The sequence below is a fragment of the Narcine bancroftii genome, chromosome 1, assembly GCF_036971445.1.
Source record: "Narcine bancroftii isolate sNarBan1 chromosome 1, sNarBan1.hap1, whole genome shotgun sequence".
NCBI classification, from domain to species: domain Eukaryota; kingdom Metazoa; phylum Chordata; class Chondrichthyes; order Torpediniformes; family Narcinidae; genus Narcine; species Narcine bancroftii.
Window position 1 is genome coordinate 225,539,428 of NC_091469.1, and position 21,867 is coordinate 225,561,294.

Below are 21,867 nucleotides of genomic sequence, written 5' to 3' on the forward strand. Positions count from 1 at the left end.
AACGCATTAAACTTAACCACCTCGTGCTTCATGCAAGCCTTTATATGGAAACAATTTGACATTCGGAAGCAATTCTCAGGACATGCAAAAAGACTGAGATTTCAAATTGTAACTCCCAACGTTTTATAGTTGAGCAATGCATTTATTTTCTAATTCGGTCTCTTGTGCAGTAGTTTATTGACAAGCATTCTTGACAGCTGGCTGTTGCCATTCCCTGAGTTTATAATGATTTTACAAAACATTTCCAGGGTACTGCCAGCAACAGTATCAGTGCAGGATCCAGAAGTGCACCACCGACTTCGTGGCCCTTACTTCGCATCTGAACGCCGCTCTGAATGCTTTTGCTTCCGAGTTCTGCATCGCCCTGCGGGCTTACGCCCTCTGCACGGAGCGAACGGCCAAAGCCTGTCGGGGCAACCTGGCCTTCCACTCGGCCATGCTGGGCATCAGCGACTTGATGAGCCAGAGGAACTGCTCGCGCGAGGGGCCCACCTCGATCGCAGCCCAGGACCTGCTGCCTGTCAGTCACAACATCGGCTTCTGCGACTATGACAACAGGGCGGGGGCGGCCCGCGGCCACCGGGCGGCCGCGGGCATCGAGCTGCAGGCTCCCCGCCGCCGCTACGTCTTCTGCGGCTTGTTTGGCGACCCGCACCTTAGGACTTTCAGGGATCACTTCCAGACTTGCAAAGTGGAAGGAGCCTGGCCCTTGATTGATAACAACTATTTGTCAGTGCAAGTAACCAACGTCCCTGTTGTACAGGGATCCAGCGCTACAGCCACCAACAAGGTACATGTACGCCACTCTACTCTGCCAAGCCCAGCCCAGCTTAGCTGGACATGCCTTCGCATTTTTATTTAGAGAATATCATGGGGGAGGGAGGCATGGAGAGAATGTAATGGGGAGGGAGGTATTGAGAGAATGTAATGGGGAGGGAGGTATTGGGATAATGTAATGGGGAGGGAGGAATGGAAAGAATGTAATGAGGAGGGTGGTATTGAGAGAATGTAATGGGGAGGGAGGTATTGAGAGAATGTAATGGGGAGGGAGGTATTGAGAGAATGTATTGGGGAGGGAGGTATTGGGAGAATGTAATGGGGAGGGAGGTATTGAGAGAATGTAATGGGAAGGGAGGTATTGAGAGAAAGTAATGGGGAGGGAGGTATTGAGAGAAAGTAATGGGGAGGGAGGTATTGAGAGAATGTAATGAGGAGGGAGGTATTGGGAGAATGTAATGGGGAGGGAGGAATTGAGGGAATGTAATGGGAAGGGAGGTATGGAGAGAATGTAATGGGGAGGGAGGTATTGAGAGAATGTAATGGGGAGGGAGGTATTGAGAGAAAGTAATGGGGAGGGAGGTATTGGGAGAATGTAATGGGGAGGGAGGTATTGGGAGAATGTAATGGGGAGGGAGGTATTGAGAGAATGTAATGGGGAGGGAGGTATTGGGAGAATGTAATGGGGAGGGAGGAATTGAGGGAATGTAATGGGGAGGGAGGAATTGAGGGAATGTAATGGGAAGGGAGGTATTGAGAGAATGTAATGGGGAGGGAGGTATTGAGAGAATGTAATGGGGAGGGATGAATTGAGGGAATGTAATGTGGAGGGTGGAATTGTGCAAATATCATGGGGAAGGGAGAGAGAGAAAAATGCATTTTGGCAAAAATCCCTTCGCTAAAGTCAAGAGATAATCTATCTTTGGTTGTCATTAATTTTCAGACTGTTTTATGCCTTTGAACTCTTCCACTCAAATCAGACTCACAATTTGTGTAACTTTTACTCTCTCATTATAGAGAGACAACGGTGAAGTGAGAACTGGAAAGAATATGATTTTAACTCTATTAATTCTGTAACCAGTGAATTCCATTATAGTTCCCCAGGTGCGGTTTCATTCTCAATATCATTTTCTTGCTTCATTCCCCAAGGACAATAACACAAATGTCAGTTCCAATGAAATCGCTGAACCAGTTAAATAAAAGTAGGTGTGGATTTTCCCATTATAACAAAAACCCTATTTGTGTGCTTTAAATATTTGGAATTTGAATCCCATTTGTCACTGCAAGATTTATTGTTTTGTGAAAATACTGACGAATAATCCTGTGGCACGTGAATTGTGGTTCCTAACTCTCCTTGTATTAGTTCTTGGGTCTGTTGTGTTTACAAATATACTTTGACAAACTTCCAATCATTTTTTAGTTTCTTTCCATTCAGTATGAAAGTTCCAAAACCACTGTTTTTGTATTTTTCCCTGTTTATTGGTTCTGCATTGTAGACACCTTTTTCTCATTGGAGGAAATGCTAGTTGAAAATGTTTCTAGTGATTTAAGTTTGCTAATGAGTACACTGCATGATTATGGAAATGCATTTAATTCCATATATGCCTGAAATCACATTGTTAGGAAACGTCTCATCATTTCCTACTATGTGTGTATTATTGCCTTTAAAATGCAGACCTCCCAGATGCGTGGGTGTCTGTCTAAACATTGCTTTGCTGTTTCATAAAGCTATCCGGTTTTGAAAACAGCCCATCAAGTCCACACTGACCATCAGGTATCCATTTATTCACATCCCTACAATGTGGGAGAACATCAAGTTGCCCAGGGCTGTGTACCTCCAGCAGTTTATTTAGGCTCTGGATTCCAGCATCTGTAGTTTCTTGTGTCTCTTGGTTAATGATAAAACCTTCCTTGCTGTATAGTTTGTTAGATGCGTAATTTCGAGCCTGAATCACCTCAGAGAGTCAACAGCCGTTCACACAGCTTTTCTTAGCAATTGAGTAGCAACACCACAATGAGCCCTATTCTGGGTCTTCAAATGTGCAACGATTAGGACTGGTGGAGCTCTTCATTTGCATTTTGATAGTATTAAGCTCAGTGCAAAACCTGCATTATTGGGTATTGGGGACTTTCTTGGATCTATACCACTTTTATTTAGAAACAGGAAATACAGTACAGATGATTGCAATGCAGCTTTTAATATCCTAGTGTATGATAACAATTATTTCAGCAATGCTCATTTAAGATGTGATTTGTTTTTCTGTGTTATTTATCAATATGTATTGAGTATGTACGGTTTAATTTCTTACAGATAACCATCATATTCAAAACCTATCATGACTGTACAGATCAGAAGGTCTACCAGGCAATGACAGATGATTTGCCTGCAGCATTTATAGACGGTACAACAGTAGGAAATGGCTGGATAAAGACTCTGTGGATAGTGGAGAAAGTCAACGGTAAACATGTGGAGGTGCACGCAAAATATATAGGGATGACGGTTATTGTGCGGCAGGTGGGGCGCTATTTAACATTTGCATTGAGGATGCCTGAGGAACTAGCGCTGAATGAAAACGACAGCCAGGGACTGCAGCTTTGTGCTCGTGGCTGCCCGATGAATGAACGCATTGATGAAAGTGGACATCTCCCTCTTCCAGCCAATAGTCAGAACCATCCGCCCCCCTCACAGGCCCAATCAAAAGGTGCTTACACATTAGAGAGTGCAACGGCTAAATGCCATGAAAAAATCCAAGTAAAGGATGTCTATTTTCATTCCTGTGTCTTTGACCTTCTGACAACTGGAGATGCAAACTTCACAGCAGCAGCGTATAGTGCCCTCCAAGACCTGGAGACATTACATCCAAAGAGAGAGCGCTGGCATATTTTCCCCAGGAGTAGCAGTGTTGTCCAGAACAACAATCTGTTATTTGACATTTACGTTGGACTCTTTTCCTTTGTTGTGATTGTGTTTTTGTAGGTTTTTTAGTTTATAAAAATATTAAATATATATTGTTATAATATATTCAGAAAAGTATATATGTATATACAGCATATATGATGGGATGGCAATCCTGAACAAGCAAAAGTTTGTACATATTGTGTCATTTGTTGTGTCAGTTCATAAGTATTCAGTTGTAGTATTATGTACTTTTTGTTGAGAGTTATTTAGCAGGTTGTTTGTGAGTTGATGTCCCTAAGGTAGGGTTTGTAACAAAGGGCACTTTATGTTTCTTCGTAGGTACTTAAAATGGCTACCGGTAAATGTGTTCAGAGTTACATTGTTGTCTCACAAATTTAAAAGTTTGATATTCCGCCTCGGCAGGATTACCAGTTGTGCTTCTTGGTTTCAAAATGGATAATTGTTTGTATAAGAGGTGATTGTCTGAATATGTAAATAGTTAACTTATTTATAAACAAAACCTGCAAGAAGAACACAGGGTAGATTCTGTACTATTTCTGATGTTCACCCTGCAGTGTTAGTGATGCCACCTAGTGGATTGCACTCGAGTTACTTCAGTGTTCATGTGACCAGTGATAACAAAAAATCTAATTTGTGACTATACAAAAGGGGCTTAAATGCCTTTTTATATTGTGATGTGTTAGTTAGCCCCCTTTCAACCATTGCCCACTGCCCCCCCCCCCCCAAACAATACATAGAACCTCCTGTACAAATATAGGTACTTTTAATTCCAAATCAGTGTATCTGTTTTCTTAGGTATCTACTATATTTTCAAACTTTGTGCTTAACACTAAGTATCCAGTTCTGATAAATTTTTACTGTCCTTTGTCTTTTAAAGTTCAGCTGGTCAAGGTGTTAATTTCAGGCTTTGGCCAGTCTGCTTTTAACAATTGATACAGAATCATGAATGATATGTGGTAGACATCCTCGAGACTCGTTCCTCGTTGGTACTTTTGGTGGTCTGATACTGCAGATACATTTTTGAATGAGGAACTACAAATGTTGTTTTACCCATCTTAATTACTCACTGATGTGCTTTGCATTTTTGCAGCACTTTCTTCTTAATTCATTGTATTGGTGGCAAACGGTGCTAATGAAACCATAGTAAATTACCCGATTGGTTTCTTGGGTTCATCAGCCAATTCAGTTGGGAAATGGGAAGTTGCCAAGCGAAAATTGGTCTCAGCAAAATTTTATAAACTAGAAATTAATTTTCTTGCATGCCTATGAGTGGTCTAATGTAGCTTTTATGGAGATGGAGCTTAGAAAGATGCTAACTATGTCCATAAGTGCTGAATTTTCTAGTGAGCGCACAAAACAATAGTTCAGCATCGCTTGGCATCTAAGCGACAAAAGGATCCTCATGACGATGACCAGACTCTGTCTTAATTTAGATAAGACCAGCCAAATATTTTTAACCAATTTATTCAGACATTGTTGGATTTTCTATTTGTCAAACTGGGGACAATAAACACTTGAGCAATTCCCACACTCACCATAAAAGTAATGCGTACAGGAGAAACATACCGATAGGGCCTGCGTGTGTTGGAAATGAGGGGTGTTAGTTTGTTTACTATTGTAGCTGCTAACTGGACTGTTGGAAACTGCACTATGACTGAGCATATTTGTCACATCAAAAAGGATGTATTTTCTCTCCAGAACAAGGTATAGAAATCATTGATCAGCTTTGAGTCATTGTGGCGGCCCTAGTTTTCTTTGTCTTTCTTTTGTTGTGGTAACACTTTTACTGATGCCAGTAAGGTTAGAACAGTTTCTCATGTTCCACCTGCTTTTGTACTTGGCTTCCAGTCCATCTTTCATTAAAGTGGAAAACCTCCCAAGTTTGTGTATTTGAAGTTGCTATTGAAATCAAATGTGCTGATTAAACATGCATTAAAATTCTGTTAGGAATTACAAATCTAGTGTCTATTTCTTGTATTAAACTGATATGTTGTTGTGATTTATATCTTTGGAGGAACTAATTGATTTTATTTTCTGTCATCATTATGAATAATAATAAAGACAGTAGGAAATGTTTGCTGCAGTTCACAAATAAACGCAGTTCCTTACCATCAGAGTGGTTTGGGATATTTAGTTCAGTTACTCGTTAGTGATTGAACTAAAGAGTTCTATTTTATAATTTGCAAGAAGAATTGCTATACCTGTTTCAGTTCTTCATTAACAAGATCAGGTAAAAGATTGCTTAATGAGAACATTATTCCTTTCCTGGTGGTGTGCAAAATAAAAAGCAAAAACTTGGTTTATTTAGATTAAGGCTAACAAATTCCCTGCTGATAGCAGGGATCATTTCAACAGCCTATTTGTGTGTGTGTGTGGGGGGGGGGGGGTGGTAAAATGGGGTGAATTGTGGAAATATGGGCTTTATTTCCTGCAGAGATCCAAACTTATAAGAAGGATTTTCAGTTCCTATTCATTGTTGCTGCAGCTAACAAAGGCCCAAGTAGGATTTGAGCAGGGGAGAATAGATCAATATCATATTGAATCATATTTCCATCTGATCATCAGGCTTTCGTCCTTTCCTGTTTCCTGTCAAAGGGGGATGATCAAAATAATCTCCAAAATGAGGGAAATCTAATTAAATGCAAATGATGAAATACTGTGGGAGAAAACATTTTTTGGGATGGTCTCCAGGTTTGACAATTCTTGGAATCCAGTCAGTGCTCTAATAATATTCCTAAAAAAAATTATTAGGATATTTTGTATTCATCGTTAATCTACCCTATTTCTTCCCCATTTAAAGCCACCTTATGCCGCCATAGAAATCGAGGAGATAACGAAAAACATGAAGCATCTAATTTCTTGATGTAAACATACAAGGGACATGCTTTTATAATTGAAATAGTGAGTGATGCCTGGATTCCAGAGTGACTTGCACATGGTCTGTGGTTACCTGCAAACTGAGCCCCCACTCTACTCGCTTTGCATCTACGACTTTGTGACTGCAATACCATGTGCAAGTTTGCTGACAATACCATCGTAGTGGGGTTGTGTAAACGGAGGCGATGAGTCAGCTTACAGGAGGGAGATTGAAAACTTGGCTGAATGGTGCACCATCAATAACCTCACACTCAATGCCACCATGTAGGAACGATCCAGTGATCATTGGGGGATCAGAGGTGGAGAGGGTGAGAGACTAAATTTCTGGCTGTCACTATCTTGAAGGGGGACCCATATATTAGGCCACTGTGAAGAAAACACGTCAGTGCCTCTACTTCAGGAGTTTCGGTATGATTTCGGAAATCATTCACAGATTTCTGATTGGTGGCATCATTGCCTGGTTAAGGGGACTCCAAAATCTGAAAGAATGATAAGAATAAAAAGCGCAGGATAGATATGTTCCAAGAAAAAGGAAAATTATGAATGGAAAAATGGCACAATTTTGGCTAATGAGAGGCTAAAATAAAAGGGAGGGCATATAAGGAAGGAAAAATTAGTGGATAAATAGGACTGGGAAACAAAACAGAAAGAGACAGTCATTAAGAAAGAAAAGAATAATGAAAGTAAGTTGGCAAATAACATACAAAAGGATAGTAAGAGCTTTTTAAATATATAAAGAGTAAAAGAGACGGGCAGATATAGGACCGATTGAAAATGATGCTGGAGAAATTATAATGGGTAACAGGCAGAGGAACTAAAGAAGTATTTTGAGGAAAATGATAGCAACATACCTGCTAGAGGTCTCAGGTAATAGAATTAAGTACAGTCAAGATTACTAGAGAGGTAGTGTTTATAAGTTGAATGGACTAAAGGTAGATAAGTCACCTGGACTGTATGAGGTGCATCTACAGGGAACACTGTTGTTGGAGGGCAGCAGCAATCATCAAGGATCCACACCACCCAGCATACCCTCTGTTCTCACTGCTGTCATCAGGAAAGAGGTATGGGTGCCACAAGACTCACACCACCAGGTTCAGGAACAGTTGCTACCCCTCAACCATTAGACTCATTTAAGGACTCTTATTTTGCTCATTATTTTAGCAGAATCTTTATAGTTCTGTGTTTGCACAGTCATTTTGTTTACATGTCATCCTTGTTTACATTTCTTTCTTTGTATACAGTTTACAGTTACTGGTAATTCGAAATTCTGCTTAGCTCACAGGGAAAAAAAGAATGTCAGGTTTGTATGCAGTGTCAAATATGTACTCTGGCAATACATTAAACTTATGGTAAAGGACTTCGGGCAGTTGAAAATGCTTCAGTATGCGTATACTGTATGTGTGGGTTGGAAATGCAAGCTGCTGGCATTAAATATAACACAAAAACTGCATTAACCACAATCGCATGTCAATGTAAACTGTTAGAGTTTGTGTACTACTGGTGTTTGATATTGCTACGGATAGACAGTATGTTTCCCCTTATCCGAAAAGCAGTTTTTGGTTGTTGGGTTTTTTGGGTTGACGGAACAATGGATCGAAGCAGCTCAGTTGTATCAGCAGAAATACATATCAGTGGTTAAACAACAAAAAAGTCGGGCTTTTTGCGCATGAAACAATGTGTAATACATACCAAAAAACAACTTGATTTTTGCTTACAAAGTAAGATAAATGCAGCACCAAACACTAGAAATTCTTTTTCAAATGTTTCCTTCTGTGTCGTCTGCCCCATTAACAAGGGTTTTGTTTAGAAGCCTCTCTCTGATTTTATCAACTGAGATGATTTCTTGTTCTGTAATGAATGCCCGCTGCTCTTGTCCTTCAATAAGGTTTGCCATTTGCAACTATATCCTTGTACAGTTCACAAGAGCTCGGGTGTTATTGAAATGGCGCCAGCAGCGCATCAGAGCCCTGCATGGGCAAGTTGGGTGAGAAAATTTTTTCAACTTGCCGCCGCAAGAAACGTTTGGTTAATGGATTGTTTCAGTTAACGGGCCTTCGGATAAGGGGAAATGTACTGTACTAACATATTTAGCCTGAATACCTAAGAAATGTACTTAGATAACATGGCAGCTGTGGTCTGCTTGAACAGAAGTCGTTTTATCCCTTCAACCTAAACAAAACAACTAAGAGTTATCTAACATCATCAATACAACAAAAAAAAACATTTGAGCAAATGAAATTGAAATGGATGATTTCAAAGGATGATTATGGGAACGCTTTAAGGAGAGCCTTCATGTGGTGGAAAGGAGCAGAGTTTTAGGGAGAAAGCTGAGGGACAAGATATTAATGTCACAGCAAAGAATTTGGGATGTATTCAGCAGGCCAGAATTGAAGAACTGGATTTTTAAGGCTACATTCCTGTGGATCTTACAAGTTATAACCTTTTTGACTGAACGTAAGCAACTATTACAAATTGTTAATATGATTCATATTTATGACTTTCAACTAGAAGCGAGTCCATAGTAGAATGAAGCCCCATCCAATATTGGTAAAAAGTTTCTATCACATTTGTGTTCAACAGTTAGAATGAATCAGTGTTTATTCATAACTCTGAAGCTGCTCATCCATAGATCCACGTGTATTTTTTTGGGTCCTGATAGAGGGTCAAATCAGTACAGTCCTGATCCTACCACTTTCCACCAGTCTGTCTGCCTATCATGTACTGTATAAATCCCATCCTTCGCAGAGCACACAAAGTGAATTTTTAAAAATCAGATTCATGTTGAAATTTAATGCTGATGGAAGTATAAAAGTGTTAGTTGATGATGCTTTTGTAAATGATTGTTGTCATAAACAAAATATTTTTGAAAATGTGTTGTAAAATAGCTAGTTTGATGACCTGATGAATGAGAGGGGTGGTGGGGGGGGGGGGGGGGGGGGGGAATGTATTCAAATAATGAAAAGTCATCCTGTGATTCATGAAAATCTCACCATTGAAAATCATCGTTCAGATAAGAGGGCTAATAATGTAAAGAGGGTTCCATGGGTGGTGTAGCAGTTAGCGCAATGCCTTTACAGCACCCGCAATCAGGACCGGGGTTCGAAACCTGCACTGGCTGTGAGGAGTTTGTTCATTCTCCCCGGGAACTCCCACTGTTCAAGACAAACTGGGGGTTGTAGGTTAATTGGGCAGCACAGACTCGTGAGATGGAAGGTCCTGTTATTGTGCCATTCGTCTAAATATATCAACAATTCATAACATTTATATTTTTTAAGCATTATTCAAGCTAGTAATAATAATGTTTCATAGTATTCATTAATGTCAATGTATGGTAATACGTTAGTCTAATTTATGGGTAATATCAGGGTAATTATTCAACAAAATGAAAGAATTACAGCAAGTGTATGGAGGTGATACAATGGAACGTGGACTTCTCTGAGTCCCAGAGAAATTGACTTACAAACAATCTGCAGGAATGCAACCCTGACAGTACTCTGTATATGAATGCTATAATCCAAAAAGAAGCTGCTTCAGAAAGGAAATAATTGATTTAATTATTTTAAATGTCGACATACAGGCCATTTCGGCCCACGAGTTCACGCCGTCCAATTAACCTACAACCCCTGGTACGTTTTGAACAGTGGGAGGAAACTGGAACCGCCCTCCACGGGGAAAACTGACGCAGACACAGGGAGAACATACAAAATCCTTACAGTGCAGGATTCAGACCCCAGTCCTGATCGCTGGCGTTATAAAGACGTGCAAACCGCTATGCCAGCCGTGCCACCCTAAATTTCTTCTAGTAATTTCTTTGTCCTATTTAAAGGGAATATATTTCCAATCTGGTGTGATTTCATAGAATTTTTATTTTAAAACATAAGTATTAGCATTGAAATAAATGCTGTATGTTTTGGTTAAGACGACCCTTGGATAAGACAGGACTCCAATCTCAGCCTGAATTTCATGGTTTTAGCTTGTATCAGTCGACGCCTCAGAGCAGTTGCAAGGAACGAGCTAGAGACTGATGTCTGGGCCTCCCAGCAACAACCTAAACCTATTACAACACCGCAATGGCCAAGTAACAGATCTGTAAATTCAGCAAGTGATTACCATAACAGAAAAAAAAAACCCAAAATATACTGCTTCAGGGTGGTAAGATGCCAAACAGAACTGGGTCCAAGTAGTCAGCACCGGATGCAGCCAGAGTTGGTGACCAGAGAGGTGGTCTGGACCAGTCCGCTTTTCTGGCCAGAATTTTAAGGTGACATGTTTTTATTGGGGTTTTTTTTGGTGCTTCAAGGACAGTCTTATCTGCCAAAATATACGGTAGCTATTTTAAAACTTTAGATATGGATAACATTTTGAAAGCTCAATATCCTTCATTTCAAGCATAAAACATGTTAAAATTAAATTTGTACATGCCCACTTTTAAAATGCTTGTTTGTGACCCCAAAAAACATTGGCAAAAAAAATGTATATCTGAATAATCGATATAATGATTTTGTCTATAAATTGAAAGGATAAGATAAACCATGTTTTCAATAAATTTCAAGATTTTTATTGACGTTTGGTGATCACATTCTGCAATTCAGGTAGAATATCAGTGGAAAATTGTAATTTGATCATTCCTATAGATCGGAGTGGTACATTGACAAATTGATTGCGGCAATATTCCAACAGTTAATTGAAAAAGATCAAAAAGTGTAAAATTTTTAATTATACTTTTTAAATATGCACAATATTTTCTAAGGTGTATGGGAGAGTGCCCCAGAATGCATTGCTGGCCCTTATCTACTTTTCCAAAGTTCCTTGTTTCATGTCACCTGAAGCCTTTTGTTCATAAATCTTAGCTTGTTTCTAATTTTTTTTCTCGCTCGTCGGTATCTTGCATTATATAGAGAGACTGCAAAAGGTGGGCTGTGAACGAGAGGAGGAGTGGTTAAGAAGCAGTGAGAGAGGTACGTGCTTGTTTAAAACTCTCCATTGGCCAATTAGCTGTAGCTAATAAAAAAAGGGAAGCTCAAGCTGAGTGGCCATTGTGTGAGTGGCCCAGTGTAGGAGTGGGGATTTGAGGCTTTGATTCATGAGGCTTTAGTGAGCTGATGCTGAGGTGTAAGAGTTGAGGCAAGGTAAGGAAAGAATTTTCTAACCCTTTCCAGTGGGAATGGCAGCTAGGACACAGACAGGTTCCTCTTGCAGAATGTGGCTAGTCAGGGAAGCCAACAGTATCCCTGATGACTGTAGTGCATCGTCATCAATTACAGTTTAAAAGACCTGGTATATGTAGTAAGAAAGTAAATGAACTCACCAGTAGCAGATTAACTACCATCCGGGTCCTAGGCTGAGCTTTAGAAAGGCCCCCCCCCCCCCCGACCTGGCTCTCCACGCCATAAGCCTGGCGCCCTTTGCTCCCTGCTGCAGCCCAGTCCACCACCGCTGCCCCTCACTCCCTGCTGCGGACTGGGCCGCCCCCTCGCCACATCAGACACTGCCAGCCGCGCTTCCCTCCCATTGTTCACCTACCGCAGGTGACAGGCTGCACATTGGTATTTCAGAACCCTCCCCTTGCACATGCCGCTGCTGCCAGCTCCCAGAAACCACTGTGCGCATCCCGCCGACAATGGCGTCAACTGTGGCTCGCAGTTACAGGCTTCACCCGCGCAGATCGTTATTACTCCCTGTTATTTCTTCTGCGAACCCCTATGCCTTTCTGCAGAACCCAGTTTGGGAAACGCTGGCTTAGAGTAAAGGAACCATTAGAGGGCAGTGATCAGAATATGATTGAATTCAATTTGTAATTTAACTAGGAGAAACTAAAGTCTGATATGCTGATATTTCAGTGGAGTAAAGGAAATTATGGTGGCATGAGAGAGGAACTGGCCAAAGTAGATTGGAAGGGGCCACTAATAGGGAGGAAGGAGAGCTGCAATGGGTGGAATTTTTGCAAGAAATGAGGATGGTGCAGGATAAACACATACTAGAAAAGAGGAAATATACAAATGGAAAAATGTCTCAATTGTGGCTGACAAGGGAAGACAAGGCTAACGTAAAAACAAAAAAGGCACAAAATGAAGCAAAAATTACAGAGAAGATAGAGGATTAGGAGGCTTTTAAAAACAAGCAGGAAACACAACTTAAGGAAGAAAATGATAAAAATAATATCAATGAGGATACTAAAAGCTTCAAGAAGGTAACGAGTAAAGGAGAGGTGAGAGTAGATATAGGACCACTGGAAAATAATGCTGGAGAAATAATGGGAGACAAGGAGATGACAGAGAAATGACATTATTTTGTATCAGTCCTCACTGTGGAAGACATTAACAGAGTGCCAAATGTTGAAGGGTATCAGGGAAGGGAAGTGGGTGCAGTTTCTATTTCAAGGGACAAGATGCTCAGAAAGCTGAATGGTCTAAGACTAGGTAAGTCTCCCGGACCAGATGGATTGCACCCTCAGGATCTGAAAGAAGTGGGTGTAGAGACTGGGGAGGCATTGGTTAGGATCTTTCAGGAATAAGTAAATTCTGGCATAGTCCTGGAGGACTGGAAAATCAGAAATGTCACCCCACTATTCAAGAAGGGAGGGAGGCAGCAGAAAGGAAGTTATAGTCTGACATCAGTGGTTGGGAAGATGTTGGAGTCGATCGTCAAGGATGAGGTTATGAAGTATCTGAAGGAGCGTGCATAACAAGGGAGGCCAAAGTCACCATGGTTTCCTTAAGCGGAAATCTTGTTTGACAAACCTACTGGAATTCTTTGAGATGAGAAGCAGGTTGGATAAGGGAGATGCGGTGGATGTGTATTTGGATTTTCAGAAGGACTTTGATGTGCTGACATCCATGCAGCACAGTAAGAGCCATTCTGGCCCATGAGCCCATGCTGCCCAATTACACCCAATTAACTTCCAACCCCCAGTATGTTTTGAATGGTGGGAGGAAACCAGAGCCCCCAGGGAGAATGCACAAACTCCTGACAGACAGCACCAAATTTGACTCCAGTCCTGGCAGCTGGTGCTGTAACAGCGTTCCACTAACCTCTACGTTCACCATGCCATCCCTTGACATTGGACAGGGTTCAGGGGAGGGTCACAAGGATGATTCCGGGAATTAAAGGGAATATGAGGAACGCTTAACAGCTCTTGGCCTATAATTGTTGGAATCTAGGAGAATGAGGGTGGATCTCATTGAAACATTTGGAATTTTGAAAGGCATGGACAGAGTAGATGTAGAAAAGTTGTTTCCCATGGAGCGAGAGTCTAGGACAAGAGGAAACAACTTCAGGATTGAAGGGCGTCTGCTTAGAAAGAGATGTGGAAGGAATTTCTTCAGGGGTAAGTCTGTGGAATTTGTTGCCACATGCAAGGTGGAGGCCAGGTCATTGGGTGCATTTAAGGCAGAAATTGATAGGTTCTTGATTGGCCAGGGCATCAAAGGTTATGGGGAAAAGACTAGGCAGTGAGGCTGAGAGGATAAATGGATCAGTTAATGATTAAATGGTGGGGAAGATTCGATGGGCTGAATAATCTATTATTGCTCCTAAGTTTTATGATAGACACGTTAGCATAGCGGTTAGCAGAATGCTGTTTCAGTGCCAGCAACCAGGACTGGGGTCAAATCTGGCACTGTATGTAAGGAGTTTGTATGTTCTCCCCGGGGGCTCCAGTTACCTCCCAACCTTCAAAACATACTGGCTCAATTGTAGGTCAATTGGGTAGCATGGACTGGAAGGGCCTGTTACCGTGCTGTATGTCTAAATTTAAATTTAGAAATTTAAGAGACTGTAGATGGAATCCAAAGCAAAAACCAAATTGTTGGATCAACTCAGCAGGTGGAGAAGCATCTGAGAAGACAAAGGTATTGTCCACCTTGTTGTTCAAGACGTGATGCAGGGTTTTAACCCAAAGTCTGTATAATTGTTTTCCCTCCCACAGATGCTGCTCAACTCAGAGTTTCTCTGCAGATGTTTTTTTGCTCTTGTTTGATGTACTTAACTTGTCAAAAGATGCAGACAGCAGTGAATATGACTTGGTTGTGAATTATCAGTATGGCCATAACAGACACCTTTGGTTGAAGTGAAAACACAATACTGAGGAAACTGAGCAGGTCATTGTCCTTTATGTAGCAAAGATACATAGCCAATGTTTCGGGCTTGAGCCCTTCATCAAGGTATGGGTCCCATTGCTTGGTATTAAAAACACAAAGCAATGGGAGCCCTCAGCATCTTTAGAAACTGGAAACATAACATTTCAGGTTGAAGGCTCGCCATTTGAGCATCTAAGCGTAACTGCAGTTTTGGTGTTTTTATAGAAGGATGTTCATGCATGGAGTTCAGAGAAAGTGTGCCACACCAGTACCTGGTATGAATGGGTTATCTTGTGAGGAAATGTTGGATAGGCTGAAAACATACAAGATCCTGACAGGGATAGTTGTGGAGATGGTGTTTTCCCCTTGTGAGGTTAGGGTAGAGATTAAAGTTAGGGAGGATCATCAGGCTGTTACAGCACCAGCGACCCAGGTTCAAAACCAACATTGTCTGTAAGGAGTTTGTATGTTCTCCTTGTGTCCACCATTCAAAATGTACCAGGGATTATAGGTTAATTGGGTGAAGGCTTGTGGGCCAAAAGGACCTGTTGCATGTCTTAATTAAAATAAAATACTCTTGAAGGGATTACAATTGCAAAGGTGTTTATAGTGACAAAATATTTGAATGTGTCAGAGGTCATTGAAGTGCAGCAGATTATAAAAAACACCAACATTAGACTCTTGTTCATTGACCACAGTTTTAACACCATCATAACAGCAAAACTAATCATCTAACTGAGGGTTCTTGGACTCTGTTCATTCCTCATCAGCAGAACCCAACATCACCTCCTCCTCACTGGTCATCGACACAGGCAGCCCAAGGCTATGTGCTTAGTCCCCAACTCTACTCACACTGTACACTCACAATGGTGTAGCCATGTTTGGTTCCAACACAAATCTATACATCTGCTGATGACACCACCGTTGTGGGCCAAACAACGGGTAATAATGAGTCAGGTTATAGACTGGAGATCGAGAATCTGGTTGGCTGGTGCCAGATCAACAATCTCGCTCTCAGTGTTACCAAGACAAAGGAGCTGATTGTGGAGTTTTGTAACTCAAATATATAGGAACACAAAAAGGCTGCAAAAAAAAAGTCCATCACTGGCACCAACGTTCCATCCATCACAAGAATCTACATGAGGTGCTGCCTCAAGAAGGCAGCCAACATCACAAAAGGCCCCCATCGCCTTGGCCACGCCCTCTTCTCACTGCTACCTTCAGGAAGAAGACAGAAACCTGGTTTGGGACCTCGAAATTCAAGAAAAGATTTTTTCACCCTCCAAAGTTCTTCCCAATAGCACCTGAACCATAATGCTACAAGATCACAAAATATTTATCTGTGTTACTGATGGTACACATCTTTTTGCACAATTGGCCCACAGTGCATTTTTATTATTAATCTTTTTCTGTATCTGTGTTAGTGTGACTTACATCATTGAGAACTTCCACTCTATCTGTACATGAGACTTGTGTCTTTGACAAATGAACTCTCATTCATTCAAATCTGGCTCTTTGCATTGAAGAGAGTGTCCTATTTACAAATAAATACTCTGTGTTGGGCCTTAGCTAGTGCAATGTGCACAATCCTCAATATTATGGTTTAGGAAGGAATGTGTTGGCCTTCAGGAGGAGGTTTTGGGGAATGTGAATGAGAGAGCAGATGGTAGAAAGGTTGATGCAAAGTGTAATGAGTATGTGAGGAAGGACAGGCAGTGGAGGGCCTTCATAAATCATAGTATAGAGAATAGGAGCTGGGAGGTGATGCTGCAGCTGTTTAAGGCATTGGTGAGGCCAGGTTTGGAGTACTGTGCTCCGTTCTGGTCTCCAAATTATAGAAAGGATATAGACAAAGTGGAGAGAGTGCAGAGAAGATTTACAAGGAGGTTGCCTGGGTTACAGCATCTGGATTACAGGGATAGATTAAGGAGACTGGGATTTTATTCATTGGAACAGAGACGGCTGAGAGGAGAACTTGATAGAGGTATTTAAAATTATGAAAGGAATAGATAGACTAGACATAAATAGACCCTTTCCCCTGAGGGCACGGCAAGTTGGTACAAGAGGGCATGAGTTAAGGGTATGGGGGTAAAACTTTAGGAGAAATATTAGAGGATGCTTTTTCACTCAGCGAGTGGTGGCAGAATGGAATGATCTTCCAAAAGAAATAGCTGCAGCAGGGTCCCTTCTGTCATTTAAGAGACGGTTAGAGGGTTGAGATAGTGGAGTTCTTCAAGTGAACTGGTGTGGACTCAAAGGGCCAACATGGACTGTTTCCGCGATGTAAACGGTTCTAGGGTTATAAATATAGTCATTTGGAGGGTTTGAAAAGTGTTTATTTCAATGCAAGATCAGTAATAAGAGAGATGAACTTAAGAGGATGGATCAATAAGTGAAATTATGATGTGGCCTTTACAGAAACTTGGCTGACACAAGGACAGGATTGGCTGATGCAGGTACTCTAGATGTTTTAAATTTGACTATATTGGATGTGGATTGGCCAACAATTCTTAAGTTGGTTAATAGCTCTTCATTATGTGCTCAACATTGTCTATTACAATTCAAAGTGGTACATGGAGCCCATATTGTCTAAGGCTAAAGAAGCATCATTAATTTATATGTTCTGGACTTGTCCTAGTCTTCTATAATTTATCAAAAAAATTCAATATAGATTTAACACCGCCCTCTTTGGTACAAAAGGAGGGAATTATTCTTCTTTATCTCTGGTTCAGAGTCACGCTATCTCCTTTGCCTCTCTTTTGGTGATACGAGGGATTTTAGTTTAATGGTATGATGTTGCCCCACCTACTTGTGATCAGTGGTGGCGAGACATTACGACCTGTTTGAATATGGAAAAGATTTGTTACTCAGTTCATAATTCAGATAGAAGATTCCAGAAGTTATGGGGATTGTTTATGACTCACTATCTGACTTAATTTTATTCCAATGTAATTAAATTGTCTGACTCATATATTTTCAACACCAGTCATATTTAGCATCTGGCAATTTGGTTTGGTAAGGGGGTTGAGTTTTTCCTCTCGCAGAATTTTATTCCAATTTTCATTAGAAATATGAAGGTTGAGTTCTCTTTCCCAATCATTTTTAAACTTTTCAAAAGTCCCAGAATTTATTTTTGTAATATATAATTTAGATATCACACCTTTTGGAGGGAATTTTGAATATAGTATATCCTCTAAAACAGTCGTAGTCTCCCGATTGGGAAAAGAGGGTAAAGTCGAAACTAAGAAACTCCTAATCTGCAAATATCGAAAGAAATGAGATCGAGGTAAATCATATTTCATGGATAATTGTTCAAATGACATGAAAGAGTTATCCAAGAATAAATCCGAAAAGCATGTTATACCTTTAACTTTCCAGAGTAAATAAGCTTGATCAATTAGAGAGGGATGAAAAAGGAAATTTAGTACAATAGGAGTTTCCAAGATAAAATGACTTAGGCCAAAAAATCTCCGGAATTGAAACCATATACGTAGTGTATGTTTAGCCATTGGATTATCAATTTGTTTATATAATTTAGTAAGAGTAAAAGGGAGAGCAGCTCCCAAAATAGAGCTAATTGAAAAATTTTGTATCGGTTTAATTTCTTCTTCTCTATGTGCAAAACATTCACTAATACAGTTTAAAGTTGTTCATAGAGCTCATATGTCTAAAGATAAACTCCATCGCTTTTATTCTCATATCGATCCTATATGTGATAAATGTCAATTGGAAATAGCTTCCCTTACACATATGTTTTGGTCCTGTCCCTCTTTACAGAATTATTGGAAGGAAATTTTTTCCATTATATCTACTGTTTTGAATATTGATTTACAACCACATCCCATTACTGCAATTTTTGGATTACCTATGATAGATTTGACTTATTTATCTCTTCCTGCGGATCGTATGATTGCTTTTCTTACACTAATGGCTAGAAGATCTATACTATTAAATTGGAAAGAGGTAAATCCTCCCACTGTTTTCCAATGGTTTACCCAAACCATACTATGTTTAAATTTAGAGAAAATTAGAAACTCTGTCTATGAATCCCCTTCTAAGTTTGAGTTAACCTGGCGACCATTTATTCAATATTTACATTTGTGATGAGTTGATCTGGCTCTGTTTTCTTTCTATGATTATGTATGATAATTGGGCTGTAAGATGAGATCGGAGTGATCGGCGTGGTTTAGCTATATCTGTAGGTTTTTTTTTTAAGTTTTTTTTTAAATTCAGATTTCTTTTTTCTTCTTTTTTGGGGTTTTTTTTTCTCTTTTTTCATATATTGTTATTAATTATATCTTTTTTAGAGATAGTTCACACCCTAAACTGATCAAAAAAATTTTTTTATGATATATTTTTATTCTGTAATATTATTGTTTAATATCTCTGTATTAATTCATTACTTACTATGTATTTTTTTATCTCTTTGAACTGTATGTGTTTATAAATTATAATAATAATAAAAATATTGAAAAAGAAAGAGTTTTTCCTCTTTTTTTTTCCAAAAAAAAGGAGTATATACTATTTAGAATATGAATTATGGATATGATTTACAATTTATGTATGTTAGTGATAAACGGAATGTCTTATTTAGTTTATGTAACTGTCCATTCTACCTTATTGATTTGTACCCTTTATGTTTGTACAAGTTCTTTATTAAAATATTTTGAAAAGAAACAAAAAAGATAGGATGGAAGTAAGGGTGAGAAGTATTGCTAGTCAAGGATTGTATTACAGCTGCAGAAAGAGAGGACATTGTGGAGGGCCATCACTCTGAGCAAAGGCACACCTCAGGGCTGCGTGCTCAGCCCACACTTGTTCACGCTGCTGACCCATGACTGAAATGCCAACTCCAAGAGTCATCAAATTTGCAGATGACACTAGTTGGCCTCATCAGCAACAATGATGAGAAGGGTCTACAGAGGGGAGATGGGGAATCTTGTAATCCGGCGAAAGGATAACAATCCAAGACTCAACGTGGGCAAGACAAAGGAGTTGATCGTGGACTTCAGGAGAACCAGGAATGACCACGCTCCACATTAATAACTCAGTAGTGGAGAGAGTACCATGTTCCTCAGTGTACTCTCAACAAGTGAATTACCCTGAACACACATCTCCTCATTTGTCAGGGAAGGCACAACAGAGACAGCACTTCCTGAGAAGACTGAAGCAGGCAAGGCTACCAGCCACTATCATGTCTATCTTCTACAGGGATGGCTTAAGGTGGTTTGTGAGTGGGAAAAAGGTTTGAAAACCACTGTTTTAATCAAACCTAATTGATTCGTTATGTGCAAGGTTTCATAACTCCAAAGGAAATGGGAAAATGACAATTTTTCTCAAGCAAAAGATTTCAGTAACAATTGTGTCTAGAGCAGTGATTCTCAACTTTCACATCCCACCTCAAGCAATCCCTTACTAATCACAGAGCACCGATGGCATTGGGATTACTTAAAGTGGGATGTGAGTGGAAAGAAAAAGGTTGAGAACCATTGGCCTAACCTATTGAGTCTCTCCAGTTTCTCTTTGATCATTATATCCCTGATATTTCCTAGCACAGCAAGAGGAAGATTAGTCTTTATCTATTGGCATCAAAGTATGAATGATGTTATTATTAAGCCGCATTATTGGCTCTAAAGGTTGTCAGAGCTGATGGGTAGTAGTGGGGACGAGCTCCCACTGCTGCACAAATGCTCATGATATCCAACTCAAACAGCCTTTGACAATCAAGTCCAACTCCTGGCCTTCACGTGTGGTGTAGATCTTATGCCCAGTGAAACTGTTCTCACTGACAGAAGGGGCAAAGGCTGGCCACTGGTGCCTTGAAACCAGTTGCTCTGGGCAAATAGGGCTCATGAACCACAGATGACAACTCTAGGAGAGGGAAAACTCTGATTTCAAACCTCTGCTGCCTTATGGCTATACTTGCTCATGGGAAGTGCTTTGGGAGTAGACCTGAAGGGAAAATCCAGATCCCCGAAGGCAACCGACTGCAGTCCTCAGTGCTGGCTCAGAAACTGCTGCTGGCACCATACTGTATTGAGTTCGTTGTTCCTTTGGATCTGTCACTAGCACAGAGGATCCTACTTCATGGGCAACAGAAAGATCTCCAAATCAACTCTGTCCTGGAGAGGGCACTCCACAGTGACTATCTTAGGCGCAGTACTCGTGGTCGACTACGACTGACGGAAGCCAAAGAAGATTATTGACCCAAGAACAGAGAGAGAGAATACAGGACACCATACACAGGACAACAGAACAGATGGAGCAACTTAGTTCTTATCAAGTCCAGACTCCATGAAATCTCATGACACCAAAGGTAAAGAAAGTTCTTGGGGATCCCCACATTCCACATCCCTCAGGTGACAAATCAATGCTCCTTACATTGAAACAATGCACTCTGGATTGGAGACTTCCATGTCCATCAAGAACTGTTTGGTAGTGACATGGCTGCCACATGAAGTGTGAATAGCAGTGAACCAACTAACATCACTGGAAGACCTGCGTGAACCCATCCTCATCAGTCTACCGGAAGAGAAATGCATACTTCCATTCTACATACTGCATGGCTGACACATCCTCTCTCAAGCCAAGGCATCATCAAACATGGTTTATTGACTGAAGAAATGCCTAGTGGGATCAGGGCCAAAGGTAACAAGATTTGAAATGCTAATCTAGTTAACTGCAGTACAAAGCTACAGAATGAGCCAAATGAATCATCTGATGACCTACCAGATTTGGTCATGAAAGATGGACAATTAAATAGTTAACACAGTCAGCATCATGAACATTTCATCTTTTGATGGTTGGTCCCAGCACAAGCCACCAAAGGCTTTACGCTAAAGCATTTAGCGTAAAGCATAGAAGCAGCTCCTTGAGCCCATAATGTCTGTGTCAAATGTGATGCCAGATTAAACTCATCTCACATAACCCACATCCTTCAATATAATTAGTATCTCAGGGCTTCCCAAACTTTTTAGCTCATGGAACCCTTTTGGGGAGCACTTTGGAAATTGTGAAACCCTAATCGTCAATTACAGTTTAAAATACCTGGTATATAAACAGACATAGCAAGAAAGTAAATAATCTCACCAGTAACAGATCAACTACCACCTAGGCCCTAGGCTGAACTTTAATAAGGCTTCCCTGCCTGGTCCACCCCCTCTGCCTCAGACACAGCTGGCCATGCACCCCTCCCATTCACTTACCACAGGTGAC

At 40.5% G+C, this 21,867-nt stretch overlaps 1 protein-coding gene across 7 annotated transcripts in view; it reads left to right on the top strand.

Moving 5' to 3' along the window:
• The window catches only part of rgmb (repulsive guidance molecule BMP co-receptor b), a 196,118-nt gene extending 190,464 nt beyond the window's left edge, over positions 1-5,654 (top strand). For all 7 annotated transcript variants that reach the window (XM_069892266.1, XM_069892247.1, XM_069892275.1 and 4 more), the window contains 2 exons: positions 249-790; positions 3,089-5,654. In XM_069892266.1, coding sequence (XP_069748367.1) covers positions 249-790; positions 3,089-3,754 — 1,208 coding nt within the window. In that variant the 3' untranslated portion in view covers positions 3,755-5,654. The remainder of the gene's footprint in view (positions 1-248; positions 791-3,088) is intronic.
• Positions 5,655-21,867: the final 16,213 nt, after the last annotated feature.